General features: G+C 51.0%; 1 protein-coding gene across 1 annotated transcript in view; it reads right to left on the minus strand.

Annotated features, from left to right (window-relative positions):
* Positions 1-24,891, minus strand: part of Podxl (podocalyxin like) — a 41,358-nt gene extending 16,467 nt beyond the window's left edge. Inside the window, exon 1 of the mRNA XM_029534856.1 lies at positions 24,534-24,891. Coding sequence (XP_029390716.1) covers positions 24,534-24,615 — 82 coding nt within the window. The 5' untranslated portion in view covers positions 24,616-24,891. The remainder of the gene's footprint in view (positions 1-24,533) is intronic.
* Positions 24,892-25,129: the final 238 nt, after the last annotated feature.

The following is a 25,129-nucleotide window of genomic DNA, read 5'->3' on the forward strand; positions in this document are numbered from 1 at the left end:
AGGACAGCACTCAATGACCAAGTGGGATTTCTCATGCATCGCTCAGAATTTACAAAATAGAAATCACCATAATAACAAAATAAAAACCTATAATCATCTTATTCCCAATTTACTTTTGAAGAGTTTTGTTTTTAATTATGTGTACATGTTTGCAAGCATATACACATAATAAACACAGGTACCTGGAGTCCAGAAGGAGACCTCGGATCCCCTGGAGCGGGCTTTGGGAGTGGCCTGATGTGCTTGAACCACTGAGTCATCTCTCCAGACCAGACACACCAGAAGAGGGCGACAGATCCCATTACAGATGGTTGTAAGCCACCATGTGGCTGCTGAGAATTGAACTCAGGACTTCTGAATGAGGACTCAGTGCTCTTAACCGCTGAGTGATCTCTCCGGCCCCCTCAGAAGAGGAGGAGGAGGAGGAGGAGGAGGAGGAGGGAGGGAGGGTGGGGCGCCAGTATGCAAGTGAACTAGGAATAGAGGAAAATGTTCCTTACTTAATAAATGGACAAATGGTGTCTCCTAATACGCTTATGGTGTGCAGAGACTGGCAGAGACTGGCTGTGCTTTGGGGACAACAGAGCTGTCCTTACTCACCCTGCTTCCTGAATGCAAGACCAGCCAATCCCATAGAGGGGGAGGTGTTAAAAACAACAAAAACACAGCAGCAGGGGCATGCCTATGACCCTAGCACTCAGTAGGCTGAGGCAGGAGACTGCTGGGACTTTGATACCAAAGTGGGCTACAGAGTGAAACCCCAGCCCTCCAGAAGAAAAGGAAAAAAATGCCAAACATACATCAGAAGAAAATAAACAGATAAGATGCTCAGCCTTGGTCCTTAGGCAAATCCAAATTAAAATTACAATGCAGCTCTACATATCTACTAGAATTGCTGAAAGCAAAGATTAAGATTGAACTCCATATGCAGTGGAAATGCAAAATTAGGTTAGCGCTTTGGAGAACAGGTTAGCCATTTATTTTACTATTTTTCACAGGACTGACAATTGAACCCAGGGACCTGAATAAGCTAAAAGCTAAGTAAGCACTCCACCACTGCGCTTTGTCTATCGACCTTCGGTTTTTTAAACATTTTTATTACTTATGTGTGCACATAAGTGTGCAAGAGCATGTGTACACCACATAGCACACGTGGAGGTCAAAGGACGACTCTCAGAATCTGAGCTCTCCTTCCTGTTGGTTCCAGAGATTGAACTCAGCTTGTCAGCCTTGACAGCAAGCGCCTTTCCCCACCACGCCGCCGCAGCTGCGCCGCCTCGCCAAGGCCAGTGCCTCACCACATAATCCAGGCTTTCGGTAACCCTATAACCCTCACTTTCTTCACATCCAGAGTACTGGGATTGCAGGCATGCATCAACACAGCAACTTAAAACATACACTGTGTGTGTTTGTGTGTGTGTGTGTGTGTGTGTGTGTACACACGCGCACGAAAAGTCGTGGGACTAGAGAACAGCAGAGTGGCTAGAGAGGCTGAAGAAGGGGGAGGGGCATTAGAAGGTTATCTGGGGCAACCGCAGCACTGTGGTGATGGATGAGGAGAAGCAGAACCAAGCACCTCAAAGGCGTGGCTTTCTTTGCTGTACACGGTGAGACAGCCAAGTGGGATGCTGAGGAAACCCCAGGACCAACGAAGTCCTACTGAAACAAAGTCAGCCACATTCTAGACGTGTCAATCACACAGCCTCGCTGCATGGCGGAGGAACAACTTCCCTCTGCAGTAAAGAGAACCTGGCCTGAGCTTTCTGTGTTGTGTTTAATTACCTGTTCAGTCCAACTTCACAGGTAATAAAATCAGTTTGAAATTCATAACCAGTGCCTTTGGGTGAAACACACTTTACCACTTAAAAACACGAACTCCATAGTTCTCTGTAGATTGTGCAGTCAAAAAACTACTGTTCAGGCAGGTTGCAGACAAGCGAGAAAGAGTTGGAGTGAAGATGCTAAACAAGTCCTGAAGTCTAGAGAAGTCAGTATGAGCTCAAGTTTTTACCTCATTCATTCATTCATTCATTCATTCATTCATACGTTTGTTTATTGTATTCATTCACTCACTCACTCACTCGCTCATGATTTATTGTGTGGCAAGGAATGCCAGGTCATGAGTTTGGGGGTCAGTAGGCTCTCCTTCCACCGTGTAGTTCCAGGAACCAAGCAGCTTATCAGACTTGCCAGCAAGGGTCTTTACCCTCTGAGCCACCTTGCCAGCTCACGAGCTCGTTTTACTGTTATGTACAGCTAGTCAGATGAATAGAAACGACTACATCTTCTTGCTCTGCCAGACCGTCTAGGTGCTGCCATGGGACCAGACTGTGTCTAATGTCATCCTCCAGGAACACGAACCAACCAGAGCTCCCGGAGAAAGGTCTGCGCTTCTACCGCTGACACTGACGGAGCAGCTGAGCCCAGAACATCTTGTGATGCCAGGACAAGTGAGGAAGAAAACAAGAGACAGAGCAAGTCCAAAAGACAGAAAGCAGCCAAATGAGGGATCCACCGAAGGAGCCAGTCGTGGGCCATTTAATACTGTGTTAGGATGAATACCTAGGTGTGGGCAGGGGGACCATAAGTAAGCAAAAACCAAATCCTTACAGGATCCCAAAGGGTCCAGTTATCCTCCTCGAAGAAGTCTGCAAAAGCAAGCCCAAGAGAAAACAGACACGCTCTGCTTGTGACAATCTCCCCCAAAGGCTTGTGCCGAATATTTGGTCCCTAGATGAAGTAGGTCAGCAGATATCCAAGGGTGTGCCTTGCAGGGGTCTATCTTTGCCCCCTCCCCTCCCCTCCCTGAAGCTCTGCCTCACTACCAGCTCAGACTCTCAGAGTCAAGCGACCATGAACCCCCTGGAAACCTTGAGCCAAAATAAACATGTCTTCCCTTGTCCTTCTTAATTTGTTACAGCAGAAAGCCACTAACTCAAGACATTTCACAGAAAAAAAAAAGAGAGAGAGAGAGAGAGAAACGGCACATATAAGCCAGGAACATCAAGAAATGTCACCAGCTAAGGATATGCAAAATAAAAGGAGGGTTTGTCATTTCATATCCCCCTAGTCAGCAAAACCTATAAATCCAGACAAGAGGTAGGTAGCAAGAATATGGAGTAAAGGTCAGAAGACACATGCAAAGGTAAACCCGCTTTGCCACCCAGAGCCACTGTCCAGTACATTTCTGACACACGTACGAAGGAATGTGGTGCAAAGACAGCTCCTAAGGATGACGGCACAGCTGATGAGGTCAGTTCAAAGGTTGACCTTTATTTTAAAAAAGCATATATGGATAAGTGAAAAAGCATATGGATAAGTGAAAAAGCATATGCATAAGTGAAAAAGCATATGCATAAGTGAAAAAGCATATGCATAAGTGAAAAAGCATATACATAATTGAAAAAGCGTATGGATAAGTGAAAATCTGCACCAATACTCTGCAAAACAGAACACTGATATCAAGTAAGGCCGGGCATGTGCAATTCTCTCAACTTTTGATTCAACATCTTTTGATTGTACCACTCCATGCTTACCCAAAGGAGTTCCAGAAACACCTCTAAGGTTGCTTTTTGTCTTGGCCCCATACAGACATGAACAAATGTTTACCAATGGAGGTTGTAATAATATGTGATTGCAGTCACGTACCTGAATACTATAGAACAGGAACATGGGTGAGTTGTGTTTACATTTACAATTACATTAATTCATTGGAAAATAAAAGGCCTAGAAGACTTATTTGAGAGAGCAAGCACGCCATGTTCCAGCCAGCATCAGCAGGCTGCAACAGTAGGTCTGAAGTTAAGGTCCACTTAGGCGACATAGAGAGACCATGCTCCAAAGGCAAGCAAAAACCGATGCGTGCTTGATTATACCATTCCAAAATTGCCAAAATGTATCCTTAGGGATAGAAACTAGAAAACACTTGTTTAACTTTACAGAGATTCCCAACACTGCATTCTGGGTAATTGTTACCTACGGCGGGAAACAGAGACACCGAGGGTTCCTGCCATCTGTTTTTCAGGCAAGAATAGCTGCTGAGCCATGAGCCTAGCAACATCTGGGCGTGGGGGGTGGTGCAGAGGCACAGGGCAGCTGGAAACCTCCTGATGAGGAAGCTGATGGAGAGAGCCCAGCTGGGGGCTCTAGATGGAGGTGGGAGGAGCCAGCTCAGGCAGGGATCCTCTTCTGCACGGGTGACTAGTCTCCTTCTACTGTCTCATTGAGTCCTTGAGATATAAAGAGAGCTACATTGGTGCCTGGATATGGGACATCTCCATCTCTGAAAAGGCGAGGAAGAGGATGACAGATACAGACCCGTGTCCGTTTGTCATTTGGGGACGGGGAGATTTTACACTTGGCAGTTCAAATGTTCATATTGGGAACTCTCTGAGTGGTCCTCTGTCTAATGACAGCAGCAGCTGCTGCAGGTGGTGCTGAGGAAGTGAAGCTGATGGGATGGCTATTGGGGAGGTGGGGGAAGGGGTAAGAAATGCCCTGGGTGATGGCGATGCACACCTTTAATCTCAGCGCAAAGGAAGCACTGGCAGGCGGATCTGAGTTCGAGGCCAGGCTGATCTACAGGATGAGTTTAAGGACAGGTACGGAGAGAAACTCTGTCTTTAAATAAATAAGTAAATAATTACATAAAGAAAGAAATAATAAGATATTCCCATTGAAAATAGCAAACAAGAACCTACTAGGAGAGTGGTTCCCAAGCCCCAGCCCAGCATCAAAACTCCAGGAGGGTTTGCAACATTCCAATGTTTACACCAGCTCTGGGAGAAACAGACTATAGTGGGACAACCTGGAGGTTTCTTAGGTTCCCACGTTTGCATGCTGCTGGTCAGAGGACCACTTTCAGAAACATACTAGACACATAAGACGCCATTGTTGGGTAGCATTTGGTGGCAACGTAAAGCACAATTCGTGAGTGTAAGATGAACAGAGTCGGCCGTGTGCCTCTGCTCCAGCAACGGTCAGATGCCTAGAAGCTGGGAGGGGAAGGACCACCTGGAAAGGGGAGAACAGGAGGCTGTGATGGAGGACCATGAAGCCCAGGGTGGCTAAGAGAAAGACAGACTGTAGAGCTCAATCTCTGTGAGTGACGTGGGTACATGGTCGCCGACCCTCTAGAGCCACAGTGGAGGGCTCAGTGGCTAAGAACTCTGTTGCTCTTGTGTAGGCCTGGCTTCAGTTCCCAGCACTCCTAAGGAACCTCACAATCATCTATATAACTCCAGTTCTAAGCTCCACGGGCACCAGAAATGCACACGGTGCTCATACAAAGCAGGCACATGAAACAAACCAACAAAAACAGGCGGACATGCAACCCAGTGAAGATCCCTGAGTCTAGTGGACTTGAAGCATATAGAAGGATCTGTGCAGACTGTATGCAAATGCTATGCCGTGTAATAAGCGACTCCACCAAGTGGGGGGAAGGGAAGGGTCTTGGCGCCAGCCTCCTCCAAGTACCAAAGGATGGCTCTGCAAATGAGTTGGGGCAGAGGGTCTGCGTTCTGTAACTAGAACACCAGCATTCTCCTCAGGGCCGGTGGTGAGATTCAAGGTGTGGAAAGAAAATGCCCAAATGGGGTGCAGACGGAAAAGAGTTGGCAAACTCTCCCACTTATCTGAGAAGCTGTCCTAAGGTAGAGGGGATGGAGAACAGGGCAGATGCCTGCCGAGCGGGAAAGGTTACCTCAGGCTGGGGTAGCTGCTGCCCCAGTAGGGCGGAGGACGGAGCAAGAGAAGGTCCTTTCAGCCTCCTCCCCAGGGAGAGGTGGGTGCTGCTTAAACCTTCCATAAGGGCTGGCTTCCTCCTGTTCCTGGCTGCTCCCAGACCTGGGACTGACTCCACTATTAATAGCAGAAAAGGAAACTGGAAAGAAAGCCCCAGGAAGAGGGCGTGTGGAAGGCAGGCAGGAAGGCAGCAAGACTGGACTCCACCCAGACACTCGCCTGGCCTCTCCTTCCTTCCACCACAGCTCCTCACTCCAAACTGTCACCTCCAGAGGAATGAAAGGACAGAGGACAGAGACCAAGCTGGACCTGAGGCAGCCCTCCTTGGCTTAATGGGACCAAAGAACACACGCCAATGGGGACACAGACCCCGCCCCCAGCCTCTGACCCTGAGACTCAGGCACTGTGATGCACACAGAGTTTTTCCAAGGCCCTTCAGAATATGAGCAATTTCCTGGTATAGTGCTGTGTAACACTGTGCAATACACAGGTAAGCCAGCTTTTACTGGGACTTCGGAGTCACTGACACAACCACCAAGGAAGGTTTGCTCTGGGCTGCCTGCTTCGATGCTCAAGTGACACCCACTCCCTGAGACCCAGGAAGGACCTAGGGAGAAGCAGCCCCAGGCTCAGGCAAGCAAGGTCTGTCAGAGTCCACCCCCTCTCCAGGGCCATTTTCCCTGGGCCCCCGATCCACAGGCAGGTTCTGAGAGGCAGGAAGACGTTGGAACAACATCGGAGCATCTTCAGTCTGAAGAGTAAAATGTGAACTCGGTGTCTGCATGAATCCTGGTGGCTCTGAAGCATCATCTCTTTCTACCCTGCAGTTCCCAGCAATGCCATCCTCAGCTCGGCCTTGAGGGCCACTGTCTTAGCCAGGGTTTCTAGTCCTGCACAGAACATCATGACCAAGATGCAAGCTGGGGAGGAAAGGGTGTATTCACCTTACACTTTCATATTCCTGTTCATCACCAAAGGAAGTCAGGACTGGAACTCAAGCAGGTCAGGAAGCAGGAGCTGATGCAGAGGCCATGCAGGGATGTTACTTACTGGCTTGCTTCCCCTGGCTTGCTCAGCCTGCTTTCTTATAGAACCCAAGACTACCAGCCCAGAGATGGCACCATCCACAATGGGCCCTCCCCCCTTGATCACTAATTGAGAAAATGCCTTACAGCTGGATCTCATGGAGGCATTTCCCCAACTGAAGCTCCTTTCTCTGTGATAACTCCAACCTGTGTCAAGTTGACACACAAAACCAGCCAGGTTCTCGAAAAGACAACTGCGGCTGGTTGTAGAGCCCACCCACACATAATCCATCCAGTCTCAAAAACCTTAACTATCACAGCAGCTAAGGCTCTTTGTCCAAATCAAGCAGTAATTACATTCTTTTGTCTTTTGAGGGGACACTCTTGTCTACCATGGAAAGACCTGGGCCCTGCCCTGGCGTAGTTTCTCATCTGGTCGGTTTATTTAGCTTCCCTCATGGGCCTGCTCAGTTTTTCCTATGCAGGATACCCCGGCTCCCATATGCCCCACATCTGTACTTGGTCCCAATGAGACTAAATCGGAGGAAGAAGGTAGATAGGAGCCCAGCCATCTGACTTAAGTCTCCACAGTAGCTGTGTGGCCAGGCAACTGTCCACTCTCCATTTTTCCCCATGTATCCAAGTGAGCAGTGGGCAGGAAGGGCAGAATGATTATCCCTTAGCTTTAAGTACTCAGAACAGTGGGTCCACAAGACTCAACTATTATGAGCTGTGTCCTCCGTGCCTGGAGGTATCTCCAACTTCCAGACCTCAGTTTTGCCCCTACCTGTTCCCTGCTACAGAGCTGCGCACGCCACCTTTGCCTTCATCCCTCACATCTGCACCGCCCTTAGCAAGGGGAGGGGGGGCTCCGGCTTGCATAGATCCACTGTGTCCTCCCCTCCACTGCTCTTGGGAGGGGACAAGTTAAAACTGGAAGGGGATGGTGTTTGCTGTAAAGAAGGGTTCTAGATGAGGGAATTAAGCCACTATGACACAGTAATATACAAAAGAGGAGCACAGAGGCTTCTCTGAGTCCCAAAGTCTTGCTCACAAATGCTCAACACTGTCCAGGGTGAGCCCAAAGGCAATCAGAGATGATATTGTAAATTAATTAAGCACGGCTGTGTCCCAATAAAACTTTATTTACAACTGCGTACAGCCAAGCATTTATTGGTTGGCCTTTGACGTGATTTTTCTCCTGGGTCTGGGGATTGAAGTCTGTGTTTTCATCCAGCTACAAATCCTGCTCTATAATTTCCCTAGAGCCTCTCGGTTCACTCGTATGCCTGCAATTAGAAGCAGAGCCAAAGCCTCGCATACAAACACAGAAAATACAATCAACCCCTGAGAAAACAACCAACCTGTTACCTAACCCCCCCCCCCAAAAAAAAAAAAGGAAAAGTCAGGGTTAGTTTACAGACCTGAAGTTCTACAGCTCAGCAGCAGACCTAGGGGGCTGTGTCGAGATGGGACCTCGTAGGATTCTTCCCTTCTGTGTGGCTGTTACCAACACCACCATTCCCTACTGCTTAGCGGGGAGGGAGGGACCGTGCCCATTCACCTTGCAGCCCAGACACCTGTCCCAGTAGACACCTCGTATATTCCAGAGAAGGTGCCAACCGGGGCCATACATCCTGACTCTCAAGGGACTGTCAGCGCTAGCTGGCATCAGGGATGGGTACAGTCAGCCAGCGCTCCACCAGGTCACCGTACCCAACTTACTCTCCACTTCCCTTCTCTCCGGAAGAGGTGACTGGAGCCTGGTGGTGTGGGTCCCAGGGCAGCTTCACAATAGCCTCTTCCTCCTTATTTTAAAAACTCTCCCACTCATATTAAGGCTGGACAAGGCAACCCAGTAGGAGGAAGAGTCGTAAGAACAGGCAAAAGAGTCAGAGACACCCTCATTCCCACTGTTAGGAGACCCCCAAACGCCCCAAGCTGAACAACCATAGCATGTATGCAGAGGACCTAGTGCAGACCCAGGCCGTCTCCGTGACCATCAAATCTGTCTCTGTGCGGCCCTATGAGCCCTGCTTAGCTGATTCTGTGGGCTGTGTTCTCCTGGTGTCCTCCACCCCGCTGGCTCCTACAATCCTTCCTCTCTCTATTCAGAGGGGTTCACCAAGCTCCACCTAATGTTTGCAAGGCCTGCTCCTTTCTGAAGGGAAATAGGGGAACAGTGGATCTGGGGGAGAGACATGGTGGGGGAAGGGACTTGGAGGAGTGGAGGAAGGAGGCCACGCCCAAGATGTGTCCCATGGAGGTGCCTGGCTTCCTGGTTTGCTATGTCATGTTAACTGGCAGGCGAGAGCTCTACTAGGAGCTAACTAACTGTCAGCTGAGCTTCAGCCATGCAGACCTGGCTGGCTGAGGAGTGTCATCCTCATGCAGCTTTCCCGACCCTCGCGCGTTCTTGAACCCACCAGTCTAGAAGGCTCCCTCCTCGCACTGATCTCCCACCACAAGCAGAGTCCTCCTGTGTGCCGTAATTTCTTGCCAGGCCAGAGACTTCTTTCTCCCATGTCCATGAGAACCCCAACCAAGACACATTCGGGTGTCCAAGACAGGGATTTGACTCCAGGGGACAATCTGGGGAAGAGAGGCTTGACTGGCCAAGAAGTGATCCATTTGACCTGGCTATCTTATAATGAATGGGCAATGACAACCCTTCCTCGCCTGGTGGTGGAGGAGCCCCCTCTAAGAGACCTGTCTCTAGGTCCACTGCTCCCAGCGTAGAAAGGTGTGCAGTACGATGTGCCACACGGCCTAACAACATGATGTAATTGGAATAGATGAGGGGTCATACCTTGGCATATGACACGCAACACACACGCACGCACACACACATACACACACACACACACAGAAGAGGGGGAATTAAGAAGAACACATCATATCTCACAAAGACTAAAAATGGACATTTATTTAAGCCTGCACTGTTTTCTCTCAACATTTCCCAAAGCAGGAGGTGCTGATAATGGAACTTAGGACATCGCACATGCTAGTGAGGCACTTTGTGACCAAACTGAATCTATAGCCCCATGGTGCCTTTTTGAATTTACTACCACCACCATCACCTCCACCACCACCACCACTACCACTGGTTTGTGATTGTTAACTTCCCTTACAGTGTTTCACTGTGCAGTTCACGCACTCCTCATTTGCATGCGTCCTGTACTGGGTCTGACAGAAATTAAGCTAGTCTAAAGACATACTTGTCTCTCAATCCATCCAACTATTCAAACAATGGAGAAATGGGAATTTCCCCAGGGAGCGCAGGCTGGCAGAAGGGTAAGGCACCAGGCAGGGGGAAAACTTGTCTCCCAAGGAGACTTGTCAGCATCTTGCAGGATGACTGAAGCCCAGTGGTGGGTCAGTGGGGACCAGCACCACGTAGATGTGTACGTCTTTGCCCCTTCACTTCAGAACCCCAACGACGGACTTGGGAGTCCGCTGAACGTCTTTGCCCACCCCTTCCAGTGTGGCCACAATAAAGTCTTTCTCTGCCTTCCACTTTTAGTTGGATTAAGGACAGGTGAGCGGGCCTGGCTTGGGACAATCCTACTGCTGCCGACTGGTTCCATCATTTCCAGCTTACTTAAGGCCACTGTGAACAGCAGTGCCATGCACACTTAGGCTGTGTCCCATGAACATCTGTGTGCACATCAGACAGCCCGGCGATAGAGCCGGCTGGGCCCGTTACTGAGATCTGGATAGAAGAACGGAACCAGGGGCTCCCATTCCCATGTACTCCCAGCCGCAGCCCGAGTCAGTTCTTCTCTACATGGCCACTCCACTAGGCTCTGCACACCGCCCTCTCTCTGGCTGTCACTCGGTGGTGAGGACAAGAGAAGAGCTCTCTGGAGCCAGCAGCCTGTTCTAAGGCTGACTCGGAAGCTGAGCGACCCTGTCTCCACATAAGGCATGGAGGATAAGGGGCCCAGCTAGCTAGCTAGGGTCACAGCTCAGTGATGGCTCCCATCTCTTCTGATAATACTCAGAGAGGCCCAGCATGAGCCGTGTCCCACCCACTTGGTGCTTCTCCAGGGAGGCCAAGGCCCAGATCTCACTCAGCTCTACCCTTGAGCCCTCAGCAGGAATCTTAGGAACATTCTGTGACTAAGAGAGGAGGGTAAGAAGAGAGCCTGGAATGTCATCCTGTGCCCAGCTCTGCCCTACTGCTACCTGTGAAGCTGCCCACAGCGACCCCCTCTGCCCCCCTCCACCTCTGCTTCCCTGCCAGTCACAGCTGCTCTGTCTTTGCTGGAAGCTTCATCTAAGGATGCCAGCCTGCCCAGCTACCTGGAGAAGGGAAGGGGCGGGGTTCTTCCTGAGGAGGAATGAGCTCGAGCCATTAGCGTCCTTCAACAGCACCCTCACAGGGCCTCCTAATCCCTTGGCAGCTACTGGCCATGTGAATCCCAGTCAGTCGGTCTGGGCAAGGTGCCCAGTGGTGGGCAGGGACAGAGGTGAGGCCCAGTTGCCTTGTCCGCCCCCCTCCGCCACTGCCAATGCAGGTTGCTGCTGGACAAAGCCACAACAGAAGACAGCACCTGGAAAAGTGTTTCCCAAAGGAGCCCTTCCCCCTGTCACAGCACAGTGTCAATGGGCGCCACAGAGAAAGCAGGGGAAGGCCTGAGATTTACGTGGGCAGGGGTCTCCCAGAGCCTGGATTTCCTGTCTGACAATCTTGGGGTCAAAATGAACATGAGAGAGAGAGAGAGAGAGAGAGAGAGAGAGAGAGAGAGAGAGAGAGAGAGAAGAACAAGTACACACCTTGAGGAAAGCAAGAAAAGACTCTCAAATCCACAGAGACAGGAGGCAAGAGGGGCCAGACAGGAAGCCAGGATCCAGCACTGTACTGTGGACCCAGTGCCTGGTCCAGACAATGTGTGTGTCTTGATATACCTGCGACAAAAGAGACACCAAGGCAGAGGTGTGGCTGTATTCTCTCTCTCTCTCTCTCTCTCTCTCTCTCTCTCTCTCTCTCTCTCTCTCTCTCTCTCTCTCTCTCAGTACAATTTTCTATTCATCCCCCTAGTATAAAGCCTGTCTACCTCTTGTCAGCCAGTAGTGGCACACACCTTTAGTCCCAGCACTCAGGAGGCAGAGGTAGGCAGATCTCTGAGTTCAAGACCAACCTGGTCTACAGAACAAGTTCTAGGACAGCCAGGGCTATGCAGGAAAAACAAAACAACAACAACAACAACAAAACCAACACAAAACTTGTCTCAGAGAAAAACAAAACATCAAGCCGACCTCTTAAACTTAACCACCAAGGTTTATTTACTAAAGCTTTCTCACATTGGCCAGACACAGCCTTTCTATACCAGCCACGCCATTGCTTTATGACTTTGTTTCCCTTGTATCAACGAGAAGAAGCAGACTACAGACTTGGGTGGCTAGGTGACACTGGCCTCTCAGTCAAGTGAGGAAGCCGGACTGGAACCCAGGCAACCCAGAGGGACCAGAGGACGACGCTCTCCTGCAGCAACACTCAGTTCTTAGACTGTGGTGCAGGGCTCTGTGGCATTGGCTCACCGTGATGCTGGCTCCTCCCAGGAGAGCGCCCAGTACTCAACCCTGGACACATTCACGCTTCCAGAAGCAAAGCGCATGAGCATTTGGCACTCCACGCTTCCCTTCGCAGTTCGCTCAAAAACAACCTCGGTAAATATTTTTCTGAGGGGGTGCGGTATCATTCCCACGCCGCCTCCCCGTCCCGTGAACATAGCCAGATGCGTACAGTTTTGAAGTGGCCCCTGGAATCCTCTGCCAGGGACCAGCCTCCACTCTTGGCCTGACACAAACAAAGGCATGAAGCCAGAGGGAAGTCCTGCATCCCCAGCTGTGGAACAGTTGCCTCTGGGAACCAGATTGAAAGTTCCGTCTGTGAAATGGAGCCTGTGAATTTCCCTGGGAATGACTGCCTTTCATCAGGTGGAAGCCAGGGGTCATGACCACAAGTGACCTCAAGTGTCGCTTTCCAGATTTCCCAGCTTTGTGTGTTCTGTGCTGCAGACGTCCCTCTTCCAGGAAAGATACCCATGAGCTTCTGGCTGAAGAATAATTCTCCCTGTTACACCTTTCCCACCCCTGTGCTTGGGGCAGAGTGGTGTGTGGGGGAAACCATTTTGCTAAGGTGTGGCTTCGTCAGCATCCCAACTGATGCATCCTGAAGCAAAATATAAGAAAGCGAACATTCCATCGCCAGACACCCCAGCTGGACCCAGGAGGGGAGAGTGCGACCACCCACCAGAGCGCACAGAGTCAGATCTTCTTTGAGAGTGGGCGGGGTGTGAGCAAATCAAGTGAATGGCTATAACTAAGCCACTCGGGGCTGGCTCCTTTAAAAGCCACATCTCAACTCACTGGAGAGCCTGAGCTAGTCTAGGATGGTTTCTTTCTACAAGTTCAGCCCAGGATGTGAGCCTAGAATCCAGGCAGCTGCTGGAAACCAGATTTCCAGCACATGCTCATTCCCCTAAGGGTGTCGAGGTTTAACGACATCACACAGAGGACATGACCACAGTAAAGGCTCACAGACGCATACACAGGACGGGGGTTGCTTTACAGTCTTACCTTTCCTAGGAAGAATCGGGAGCTGCCTTGAACCTTCCTTCTGAAGTTTCCCAAGTCATGGCAAGGGCCAGGCTGTCTTACATCGCCCGAGCTGGCTTTTGAAGTCTGCCTTGAGGTGGGTAGGGAAGTTTCCATCCCTTTCCAAAACCCCCAGAAACCTGGGTTTCTGCACCGGCCTCGGGATAGGATCGGAATCTCTCTGTAAGCATGTGCATGAGTAGAGTACACACACTCAGACACATACAGCACACCACACACACACACACACACACACACCAAACACACACACACTACTTCCCCTCATGTTTCTGTGGATACATGTATTGGCAGACGGCAGCATCCTCTTAGGAGTCCAGCACCAAACTGCACCTAGGTAGGCACACCTGTGGCTTCAGGAAAACATTGACAAAATGGCAAAAGATGAGGAGAGCGCCCCCTAGGGTCTTTGTCTTGGGAGGTGAAAAACAGCTGAGGTCAATGACTTACAAGCCTGGTAGAGGGGCTCTGGGGCTACCAAGAGCTTGGGGTGGGGGTGGGGAATACCTGAAAGAAAACTCTTAGTTTTCTTAATCGTTTTCATCTGGGTTTGTGTCTACCCATTGAGCATAACTGCATTTGTCTGTTCTGCTTGGGAGTTCCTTTGAGAAAAATGTTTCACTGTCAGAGAAAAGTAAATGGAGACATCCTGATACAATGTCCCAGACTTTGGAGTTACAGGCTTGAGATTTAGCTTCTGCTTTGCCTCTCTGCATGCTAGCCCATGTCCTTGGATTTACTCCTTGGCCTTGTTTTCCAGTCAGTGTAATGAACCCATTCCCCAACAGTGCTGGTCAAACAGTCACAGAAGTGGTGTATGGCAAAGCATAAGTACCTTTTCTCAGGGACATTCCTAACCTGTTGTGGGAGGTAATTAAATAGACCTAACTCCTAGTGTCTCCCACCCATGGGAACTTCATAAGGTCAAGCTTTGTCTTTCAAGGCCAAGGTGACTATATCATAGCCAAGTTACGTAGGGCCACCGTTTGAGGGTTTGTTACAGCCCCAGATGAGAATGTTCAGAGGAACTTGGCTTAGTAGGTGCTCTGGATTCTAGATCCCACCTTCCTGGTTTCCACCCAAATGTTTCTCACCCCAGCCTGGGCAGTGGGTGCTCTTCTCATCCTTAGGTGTTACTGTCAATTCGGGTTTTCCTGGAGCCACAGGTGTGGTGAACCTGGGAGCTCTCAAGGTTGTGGTCTGGGCTCTCATGGCCTCTCTCCTACCAGGAAGCCATCTAAGCATCTAAGCTGCCATCTAAGCATGGTGTGGTGGCCTGTGGGCTTCCGGCTCTATATTTTCCTACTCTGGAGATGGCCTGGGGCAGGTAGAGGCTAGGAAGGGAGATTTACAATGTTGCAGCCCTCCTGCTGAGTGCATGTCTCAGTTTACCCAAATGGTAAGTCAGGGCAAGCATCATAGGGGACTGTGTTTGTACTTTCACAGTGCATGAAGCAAGCTGCTTACCAAACTGTTTGGAAAGAGAACTAGTATCCCCTCAAGATTGAATAGGCTGTAAACTTTATATGACCCAGCACAGGGCAAGACCTGGGCCAAGTATTGGGAGTGGGTGGGTAGGGGAGCAGAGGTGGGGGGAGGGGTATAGGAAACTTTTGGGATAGCATTTGAAATGTAAATAAANAAAANAAAAAAAAAAAAAAAAAAGATTGAATAGGCTGGCTCTCAGCGAATGCTTGGCCAGTGGGTTAAATACATGTCCTGTGATTAAAAGGGAAACCATGGTGCAAAGATGGAGAAATGCCACTCACTCTTCCCCTTCATTGAGGCTCAGTTCCAATCAATCAATCCTCCTCCCTCCCTCCCTTCATCACTCACCTCCCTCCCCCTTGGTTTTTTTGAGACAGGGTTTCTCTTTGTAGCCTTGGGCTGTCCTGGAACTTGCTGTGTAGACCAGGCTGCCCTTGAATTCAGATCCACCCGCCTTTGCCTCTGAGTGCCCGGACTAAAGGCATGCATTGCTGTCGCTGGTTCTCAACACAGTCTCATATTGTAGTATTAAATAGAAAATATCTGTTTCTCTTTTTAAGAGAACATAGATACTGCTGGATTATATGTACAGTGAGACCCTGTCTCAACACACACACACACACACACAGTAAGAGGAAGGGAAGAACATGTATTTTCTGAAGTACTCAGGCTTCCTTGGGACATTTCGGGATAGGCAGCATCTCCATGGGTGACATGTCTTCAGTCTAAGAGTCAGACAGTCTGTAAAGACCTGGGCCACACTGCAAAGTCATCAGTGAAAACACTTGGACGTAAGGGTGGCTGGCAAAAGAGAAAATGAAACCCCAGAGACCTCTTCCAGAGGGTTTCTAGGAAATCATGTGGGAAACCAGGCTTCTGAAGGTGCTTGAGCCAGGTACATGGAAACAAGTTGAGTTAAGCCTTGGGACACTCTGTGGGTGTTAGCCAGGCTTGTTCCTTAGCAGACTGGGACTTTAAAAGTAGAGGTGGGGTCGGGGATGCAGTTCAGTTGGTAGAGAGCCTGCCGAGCACATAGCCCTAGGTTTGATCCTCAGTACCACATAAGCCCAGCAGCACATCAACCTGGCTGAGAGGGTATATACCTGTAATCCCAGCACTGGGGAGGCGGAGACAGGAGGAGCAGAAGTTCAAAGTCATCCTTAACTACATGGAGTTTGAAAATATCAGAATCTGCATGAGACCTTGTCAAAAAAAAAAAAAAAAAAAAACCAAACAAAAAACCATAAAGGAAAGAAACAAACAAAAACTGGGTTTGGGGACCCTTGCTTCGGGTGTTTGATCTTTTGAGTTCCCTGCTGGCCAGTGGTTTTCTGGTTGCTCTCAGCTCCACTCCACCCCCCCTTGCCTCTTGCCCCAATTCCTGTAACACCTCCAGGGTATCTCAGTGTCAGAGGGGAGGAGACATTCTGGAGCAAGGGGACATGCTGTAGAGCTGGCAGCAGGGTGCAGGCTAAGCCAAACGGTAGCCATGAGGAGCCACTGGCTGGCATTAGCTGTCCTAGTTGCAGCTGTCCCCTATGTCACTCCGCCAATTGAGGCAATGACAAGGAGTACCCCCTTGCTTAAGCAGGTTCAGTCCCCACCCCAGCCTGAGTGCAGACAAAGTGCAGTGTGTCCCCTGTCTGGTTGGGTCGGAGTCCAACTAGGAGCACCCCACTCTTGCTTCTCATTGTGAGGCCACCCTGGTTCTGGCTTTGTGGCTTCAGAGGGCTGGGCTTCCTAGGGTGGGGTGGAGGTAGGCACTTGAGGCAGAACATTTTCTGAGTTTATCCTCTCAAGCTCTGGGAAAACCTGAGAGTTCTGTCTTGTGTGCCCACAGAGCATCCACAGTGATGGAATCCAGGATACCTTAGGACAATCACAACGACATGCCAGTCACAGCTCTCCCTCTGTAACTATAGCTATGGCTGCTCAAGTGTGCTGCTCTGGGATATGTGGCAGAGAGGCATGGTTGGCAGGGGGAATAAGGAGAGATGGATCATGGGAGCTCACGATTGCACCGTGGAACAGGGAGAAAGGAAGGCTGGCTTGTGGTAGAGGCTATTCCATCTGGACGGACAGACAGTGTGAAGTCTTCTGCTGACCTCAGTTTTCTTATCTGCAAATAAGGCACCAGTGGGGCAGTTCCTGGGGACCTTTTCAGTTTACTTCGACTCATCTGATGATTTGACTTCATGTGTGGATACACCCAAGGAGGGGGACCTAGGAACATGCCGTATTGATACTCTAACCTGCTGTGAATGCCTTCAGGGGAAGTGTCTTAAAGTTAGTGGCCTGCTTAGGACAGTCTGGAATGCTGCCAACCCCTGGGTTACAGTGGAGGACACAAGTACCTGACCATAGCGTCATGGAAGCCTCCCTCCTTCTCACAGTGGGTCAGATGAACCCCTTACCCTATCTGTCCAAAAGCTAGAAGAGTCGAGGCAGGAGGTAGAGTTGGCAGCCCAGGGCTATTCATGTTTCAAGGCAAGGATAAATAGCAGTATCGGACCACAGGGTTTCTAGATGGCAAAGAAAAGCGACTCTGGCCATCTGTCACAGTCAGAGCCAATTTCTCAGTTGTTGGGGTGGGATCAAGTGGCATCCAGGATCCCCTGGCTCTGATGTGACTGTGAATGCAGAGGGAAAAATAATGCCAAGGGTAGGACCCAGAAGGTCTTCGTTCCTGATACTTCAGCTTCCCGGGCCCTCCGTAACTCCCACTAGGGCTGTGCATCTGTGCTGTGGGTGTACATGTGTGCTGTGGGTATATATGTGACTGAGGGGCAACTCCCCTAGGCCTGCCCTGCAGCTCATGGGAAATTTCACCGGCCTAGCTGAGGGCAGAGGCCCCTGGATGGGGGAACTGGTTTCTCTGCCTTAAAAGGTACTTCTTCCTCAATACCCCACACCTAGATTCTCCAAACTTCAGACTGCACTGAGGTCAGAGGTAACCATGCCTAAGGCCACGGAGAAACCAATGAATTCTTTTTCCCTTCTGCACAGTTGGACCCTGAGGGGTCAGGGAAAGGAGGGCTGACTAAAGCCACAAGCAGCCTGAGGCGGCCACAAACAAGCACCCCAGTGAAACTTGCCAGGCACCTACCCCTGTAGCCATCTCTGCTTCTTTATAATGTAACTATTTTGGGTCAAATAAAAGTTACTCTTTCTGAAGGAAAGCACCCCTTCCTGATTCTCTTGCTGTTAGATATCAGTGTGTGATTACGTTCAGTTCAGCAAAATGCTCTTGGAAAAGTTACGCATAGTTTTGGGTAGACACCCTCACAGGAGGAGCTACAGCCGTGTTCTTACTTCCTCCCTTTTTTTCCTGCCAGGCAGAATCCTATCATGGACCGAAGGGCTGTGAGCTAATGAGGGCAGAACCAACACTGCAGTACTCTGAAATTCCAATATGAGAGCAACATGACTTGTCTTAGATGCGGTCTCCACTTTTTAGAGTAAGGATCGCACAGCCACACAGGAGACTGGAAGCTGCTCAACTTCTGTGGCTCTCTTCCTGGGAGTCTCCCGGGAGTCTCCCTGTTCCAGTTCACGCGCACTTGTCTATTTCTCAAAGCTCCCTGGCCAACTCCTGCCTGCCACCTCCACCGTTCTGGACTCAGGTCAGGAGTGGAGGGGACAGAGCTGGTACACAAGACTCCCTCCCTCAGCAAGTTTTTACTGAGCATCTACTATGGACCAGGGACTTTTCTAGAGGCTGTGGCTACAGTACTAACAAAAATCTCTGCCCTTATGATACAGTGTAGCCCAGTGTTTCTTAATACCCCTTAATACAGTTCCTCATGCTGTGGTGACCTCTCTCCATAACATTATTTTTGTTGCAACTTCATAAGTACAATTTTGCTACTGTTGTGAATTGTAAATATCTGATATGCAGGATATCTGATATGAAACCCCTGTGAAAGGTTGAAAAATGCTGACCTAGCAGGAGGGGGGGGGCGGGGTGGGGAGAGCATGCCACAGGAGAGAACATCAAAGGCAAGGAAATGGGAGGTGGGTTATATGTCCCGGAAAGCTCTCTCGAGAAGGTGACACTTGGGCAGTGTGTAGGTCGTTTGGAAGAATGCTAATCTAGCATGCATGAAGCCTGTGCATTCGATCTCCAGCACTGTGTAAACTGTTGGTCACAGTGATACACACCTAGAGGTGGAGGCAGGAACATAAGACAATCAGGCTTACACAGGAGAGTCCCAGGCCAGCTGGAGTTCTGTGAAACTGTCTAAAAATAAATAAATAAAAGAAGTTTTGAAGTAAGAAGTGGGAGCCTGAGCCTGAGTTTGAGGAACGACGTGGTTAGGTGATCGACCGACTCTTAAGGCTCTGCACCAGTGCCTCAACTTGCCTTTCTCTGGAATGGACAGAAATAGAAGCTACCCAGTGGCAAGCCTGTGCCCCTCCAGCTTCAGCCTCTGTGACACTCATGAGGATGCTCTCCCCATGAGAGCAGCAGGGGCATCCAGTTAGTCAGAGTCGAAAGAGCCTTGGAGCTCAGGCTAAGTTCTGTGGGTTTGAGCTTCATGGCAGAAGCCTCGGACGTTGGCTATGTACTTAGAGATCACAGAATGCCTGGGCCCTGTCACAGTATTGCCCTGACCAGTCAGACAATTTCAAGGTTTGAACTCACTTAGTCATTGGCCCCTGGTTATCCCAAAACCCTCAGGGGCCTGGTTCTTGAGGGGGGCCCTCCAGCACCCCAACGTGGGGCTGAACGCAAGCCTAGATCAGCCAGTCCTCACAATTCTCTTCCCTTGGGTTGAGGCATGTAGCTTTCCGGCTATGACAATTGGCGGACGGGGTGCCACCCTGCACCCTGGCCCTAGGGAAGTGCGAGGTGGCTGACCTGAGGGGGTGAGGGTACAAAGGAAGAGAGAGGGTGGTGGTGGTATGTGCTGAGAGGGAAGGGACAGAAGAAGGAAAGGAAGAACTGGTGGCCCAGAGGCCAACACGGTGTCTATATTGGTGGGCCTGTGTCTCAGATTCGGGGAGATAAGGGTTAGAATGTCATCAATGAGGCCACTCCCCATCACCCCCATGGGCTTTTCTTTGACCACCTGTTCATTGCCACTACTGGCTGAACGCTGTGGATACCACAGGAGCTCTCGGGCTCGTTGGGGACACGGGCACACACAATCACAACTCAGGCCACCCGCCTTGTGACTATACTTAGAGAGGTTCTGTCTGGCATTGATTGGCCGGATAACACCAAGCTTAAGTTACCTTAACGGTAGGCAGGAAGGGACAGACTTGGTTAAAGGTACATTTGTCAACCTTCACTAAAAATCCCTCCAGGCCCCAGAAGAGAAATGGCACCAAAAAGGCTGAATTCAGTTCTACAGCCACACACCAGTACACAGGTGTCTCTTGCCAAGCCCTTGGGAACACCCACAAAGAGACAATATCCCACCTCCTTGGTCTACACCCCTCATCTGAAAAAAATAAATGAGTTCTAGCAGGTGAGTCCCAGATGGCTCTCAGCCCTTGGACAGTTACGCAGAGATAGTATAGAAACTACCCGTGGGCAATTGGATTCCGTTATTAATATCTGTCACTTTGAGACGGGTCTCCTGTAGCCTAGGCTGACTTAGGACTTACCCACCCCAATACCAGGATTACAGGTGTGCGGCTCACTCTCTGTGGTCCTTGAACTCCATCCCCAGTTCCCGGATTCCACTTTGAGTAAGCAGTGGGCTGCTACTTAAAGGAACTCAAGCATTACTGCACATGCGAAGCTCCTTACAATGTTGTGCTTTTTGAGATAGGGTCTCATGGATCTCAGGCTGACCTCCGGTTCCCTAGGAAACCAATGACTTTCAACTTCATGATGGCCCTGCATCAGCCTCCCAAGTGCTTGGATTATAGATTTGTGCCACTGTGCTGGGTTTATTCAGGGCTAGGAGCTGAAGTGAGAGTTCAAGCCTGTCCCCATCCCATAATGTATCTTTTGAGTAGATTATTTTCTTGAAAGCATTTTTTTTTCTTTTCTTTTTTCTTTTCTGGAGACATGGTCCCACTATGTAGCTAGCCTGGGACTCAGAGATTCCCTCACTTCTGAATCCTAGGATTAAGGCTATGATATGTTCTACCACATCCAGCTTTGAACACAGTCTTCTGTGGCCCTGGGAGTCATGATCCCACATCTGACGCTTCCTTGGATCTTTCACGGCCTCACAAGTGGATGAGATACATGACAGAAAGACTCGTCCCATAATGTTTCTGGGAACAGGCTGTGACAGGAAACCATACCCACTGAACTCCTTCCTCACCCGGCCTCAGACACGCTGGGCACAAATTAGAACAGAGCCCAGACCTGAAAGTCCTCCCCAACCCTAGGTCGGCTGGGTCTCCAGCCCAGCTCAGGCGGGTAAGCAGAGCAGCACTGGCTGGAGCAGAGCCTGGTTCCCAGTACACGACTGGAAAGGGAGTCCACTAGGTAGACATGGATGCTGCAGGGATAGACAAGCTGCCGGGATTCCATTTCAGGTCTACATCCAAGGATCACGTGCTCGGCACAAGATCCTGGTTCTCTAAGGGATCTACGTGTGGAGAGGCACAGCAGGCTGTGGAACTCAGGCTCAAGAGATAACCCATTCAGCAGCCTCCTCCCCAGGGGACTTTAACCCCATGGTCCCTTCCCCCTCAGCTTCCAAAGGTAGTCTCCTCCGTGTGGATGGAGAGGCCCCAGGAAGAGGCAGACTCTTAGGCTCTCTTCACCTGAGTCTAACATTCCACACTTCTCAGCATGACCTCCTGAGGACTTTAAACTGCTGGTCTCGGTCCCTCCCTGGGAGGCCACACCCCCACCTGAAGCTTGCTGCTCGCAGTCAGTCTACCTCTGTTGATGCATACCTCAGAGTGAATCCCGACGGAAAACCCCTGCGCCATCCCTACTCGTGGAACCTTCCCTCCAGGCCAGCGGCTGGCTCCCTCCCCTATAGAATACCTCACAGAGCCCACCTCAACCCCTCCCCCAGTGGCTCCCATCCCCCAGCCTGATTCTCCCCAACATCTTAGTGACCCTAGGAACAGCTCTCCCACCCCCTGCAGATCCTCTTTTATTTTAAAATCTCCATAAGAAAACACTCCAGGAAGCTCTTCACCGCCCACCATGTGTTCATTAAGACAGCCTTCCCTTGCCCCTAGGAAGCAAGTCTCAAGTCTACCACCACTCGCTAACAGCAGCAGAATCCCGACATTCACGACGTCTCAAGCCCATCAAGCGCCCAATACACCCCCCATTCGATTCAAGTAAGTACCACGCTGCTGCTGACATCCCTGCGCGTTGGCTACAATGTTAAATCTGTTACCCATACCGTTGTTCATCAGATGAAAGACAACCTATGAGGCAGGTTTGGGATCACTTCAGTAGGAAGCTTAGGCTTGAAAAGTACACAGTCTCATCCACAGGCATACAAGTGTGGGGCCCACTTAGAGAGTTTCCACCATGTCAACCCACCTTTCTCCTGCCCGGGATTTATCCATCAAAAGGCTATCATCCAGAGAGGCCTAAATCAGTTTTTTTTCAAAAGCCAAAACATCTACAACAGTGGAAACAGAGGTCCCCTTCTGTTCCTCCATTCTACTTTACAGATAGGAAAGTGGAGTGCAAAGGTCTGACTTGCCCTGTGGCAAAGGAAAAGCCCAGGAAGGATCCCAGGATAAAGGTTGTTTACCTCCAGGGTGAGCTCAAGCCACCAGCTTAGGAGGGAAGCAGGAGACCTGTGGGGATAATTCCTTTGTTACAGAGACTTGCACTGTAAGCCTACGGTTTTGCATCTCACAGCTGAGGTGGCCCTGGGGGTTGGGGATATGGCTGATGACAGGCTAAGGAGGGTGTAAAACCACCACATCCCAATCCCAGGTTTGCCCCCTAAACCTTTTTTTTGACCTGGATGCAATTCACCACCATCATCATAATCAATTTGCTGTTCTCGTCATCAATGTAACCGTTCCTCCTCACCACCAAACACTGTCAAAGAACGTCTCTATATGGCCACATATTGTGAAAATGACATTTCAGGGTTTCAGTATCCAGGGCTCAGTGGTGCTAAGAGACTTGCTGTTTGGAGCACGGCCAAGTTTCTGGACACGTTTGTTCGAGCATATTGATCTCTGACTATGAAATGTCCCTGAGGTGGAGTCTGGACAGGGCCCCTCAGCAGGCATGGTTCCTGGGCGGTTCTCAGGTGCCAGACATGAAGCCCAGTCTTGATGTCCGGGGCCCAGGTTGGGAGCAGTTCACTTCCAGGAATCTCCCTTTAGCCTGTATCTTCTCCAAGCTTGGCTTCTATAAGATCGGAACCACTGTGGACTAACGAGCCCATCTGGCTTTTGAATGGTACTAGGGGCTCCCCCTCCAAAAGACTGCATGTGAAGACGCACCATGAAGTTGCCAGGGTACTCCACAGACTCGACCGTCATTCTGATTGAGCCAGCTGTAGACTGTGGCCCTCCAAGCTCTTCCCGTCTTCCTCGAACTGCAGCCCTCCTCAAGGAGCACAGGCCCTTCCCCCAATGGGAGTATTCTTCCCTTTCAGGCCGCGTTGGAGTCCCAGGCCACCCTCCGGGAGGCTTAAACCCCCCATTCCCTGAGGACCAGCCCCCGCCACCCTGCCATCTCTCATTGTTCTGCAGAATCCTGTTCCCCCAACACTAACTCCCACATCAGCAGAGTCCCTTCCCCTCCTGGGCGGTCACCACTGTACTTCTGACTCTGGAAAGCCTCCCTCCGGGTTAGGCTACTCCGTTTATGAAACCTGCCTCTCTCTCCTGGGCCGAGTCTCTCAGCTGTTTGGCAGGGACTTTGGGACACCTGCTCTGGTTATGTTTGCAGTCGCTGCCTGACCTCTCAAACAGAAAGTAACATTCCACCTTCAGAAAGAAGGTAGTGGGACCGTCTCCAAGCTGGGTCTGATGGGAGATGGGTGCCTGAGGTATTACTGAGACACAACTTCAAACCTCATTTGTGAAAGAAGTTTCTTGTTTACACAAAGGGGTGGGAAAGGCCCACCATCCTGGCCATGTTCTAAGAAAGAATCCGGTCCTTTGGAAACATGAAGCCAAGGACCCCACTGAACCAGACTCTGGGACCCTGGAAGGAGCGCTTATTCCACCCTGGCCGGGACAGGCTTAAGAAAAGCGCTTGGACAAGAAGCACGCTACACTCGTGGGCATTTGGGGGTTTGCGGTCAGCTTCAGGGGCTCCCTCTTGTGCTCCCTGCCCGTGGATTTGCTTAGTTTCAACGACCTCGCAAAACGGTCCCCTAGTAGCCCCAAACACGAGAAAAAGAAATCGCATTCTGGGGGTCACGCGGGAATCTGGGGCCTCCCCACAACCCAAAGTTTCCCCCGTATCTCCAGCGAACCCACCAAATTCCTCCTTTACAATCTCACAAGCTCCGGCTCACTCTACACCAGTGAAGACTAGAGATAAATTCACGATCTGGCCCCGCACCTGCGGGGTTTTCCAATTTGGAGGGGGCGTGGACGGTGCCAAGGTCAGGACTCTGTGTGCCGCCACGCGGGAGAGGCTGCAAGCGGTCCGACCACGCGGTGCAGCCGGCTTCCCAGGAGCCCCACCAGGCTTGGGGCGGAGGGGAATGACCAAGGGTCCCGGCAGAGCCGCGGCTGTCCACTCACCATCCTGCTGGGAGAGAGATGGAGGCGACAGTAGCAGCACCAGCTGCAGCAGCAGCGCGAAGAGCGCCGTAGTGGGGCGCATGGTTGTGTTCGCCCGGGGACTCGAAGCAGGTGGCTGCGGCGCTGGCGCAGGGTCGCGCGTCCGGACGGCGGGAGCGTCGGCGCCGCTCGGGGAGGCCTGGCGACGGCCGCGAACTCCGGAGTCGCGATCCGGCCGCTCCTCCTGCCTGCCGCAGAGCTGGGCTGGGACGCGGAGCCAGCTGCGAGGAGCGAAGGTGGCTGCGGCCCGGGCGGTGACTGCGCCGCTGCGGCCCCGCGCACGTTGCTGCGATGACTCCCGCCCCGTCCCGTCCGCGCTGGCCTCCGCCCCCTCCCCCAGGAGCTCGCCCACAGCGGCAGCGGGGTCGGGCGGGGCGGCGGCTGGGCGGGCGCTGGGCTGTGAACAATAAGCAGAGGAGGAAACTCCGCCCTGGAGCGCGGCGGGCGGGGGAGCAGGGGCTGGCGGTCCCGGGCAGTACGTGTGTGTGTGTGTGTGTGTGTGTGTGTGTGTGTGTGTGTGTGTACGCGCACGTGCGTGCGTGCGTGTGTGTGTGCCT

The sequence above is a fragment of the Mus pahari genome, chromosome 2 (assembly GCF_900095145.1).
Source record: "Mus pahari chromosome 2, PAHARI_EIJ_v1.1, whole genome shotgun sequence".
NCBI classification, from domain to species: Eukaryota; Metazoa; Chordata; class Mammalia; order Rodentia; family Muridae; genus Mus; species Mus pahari.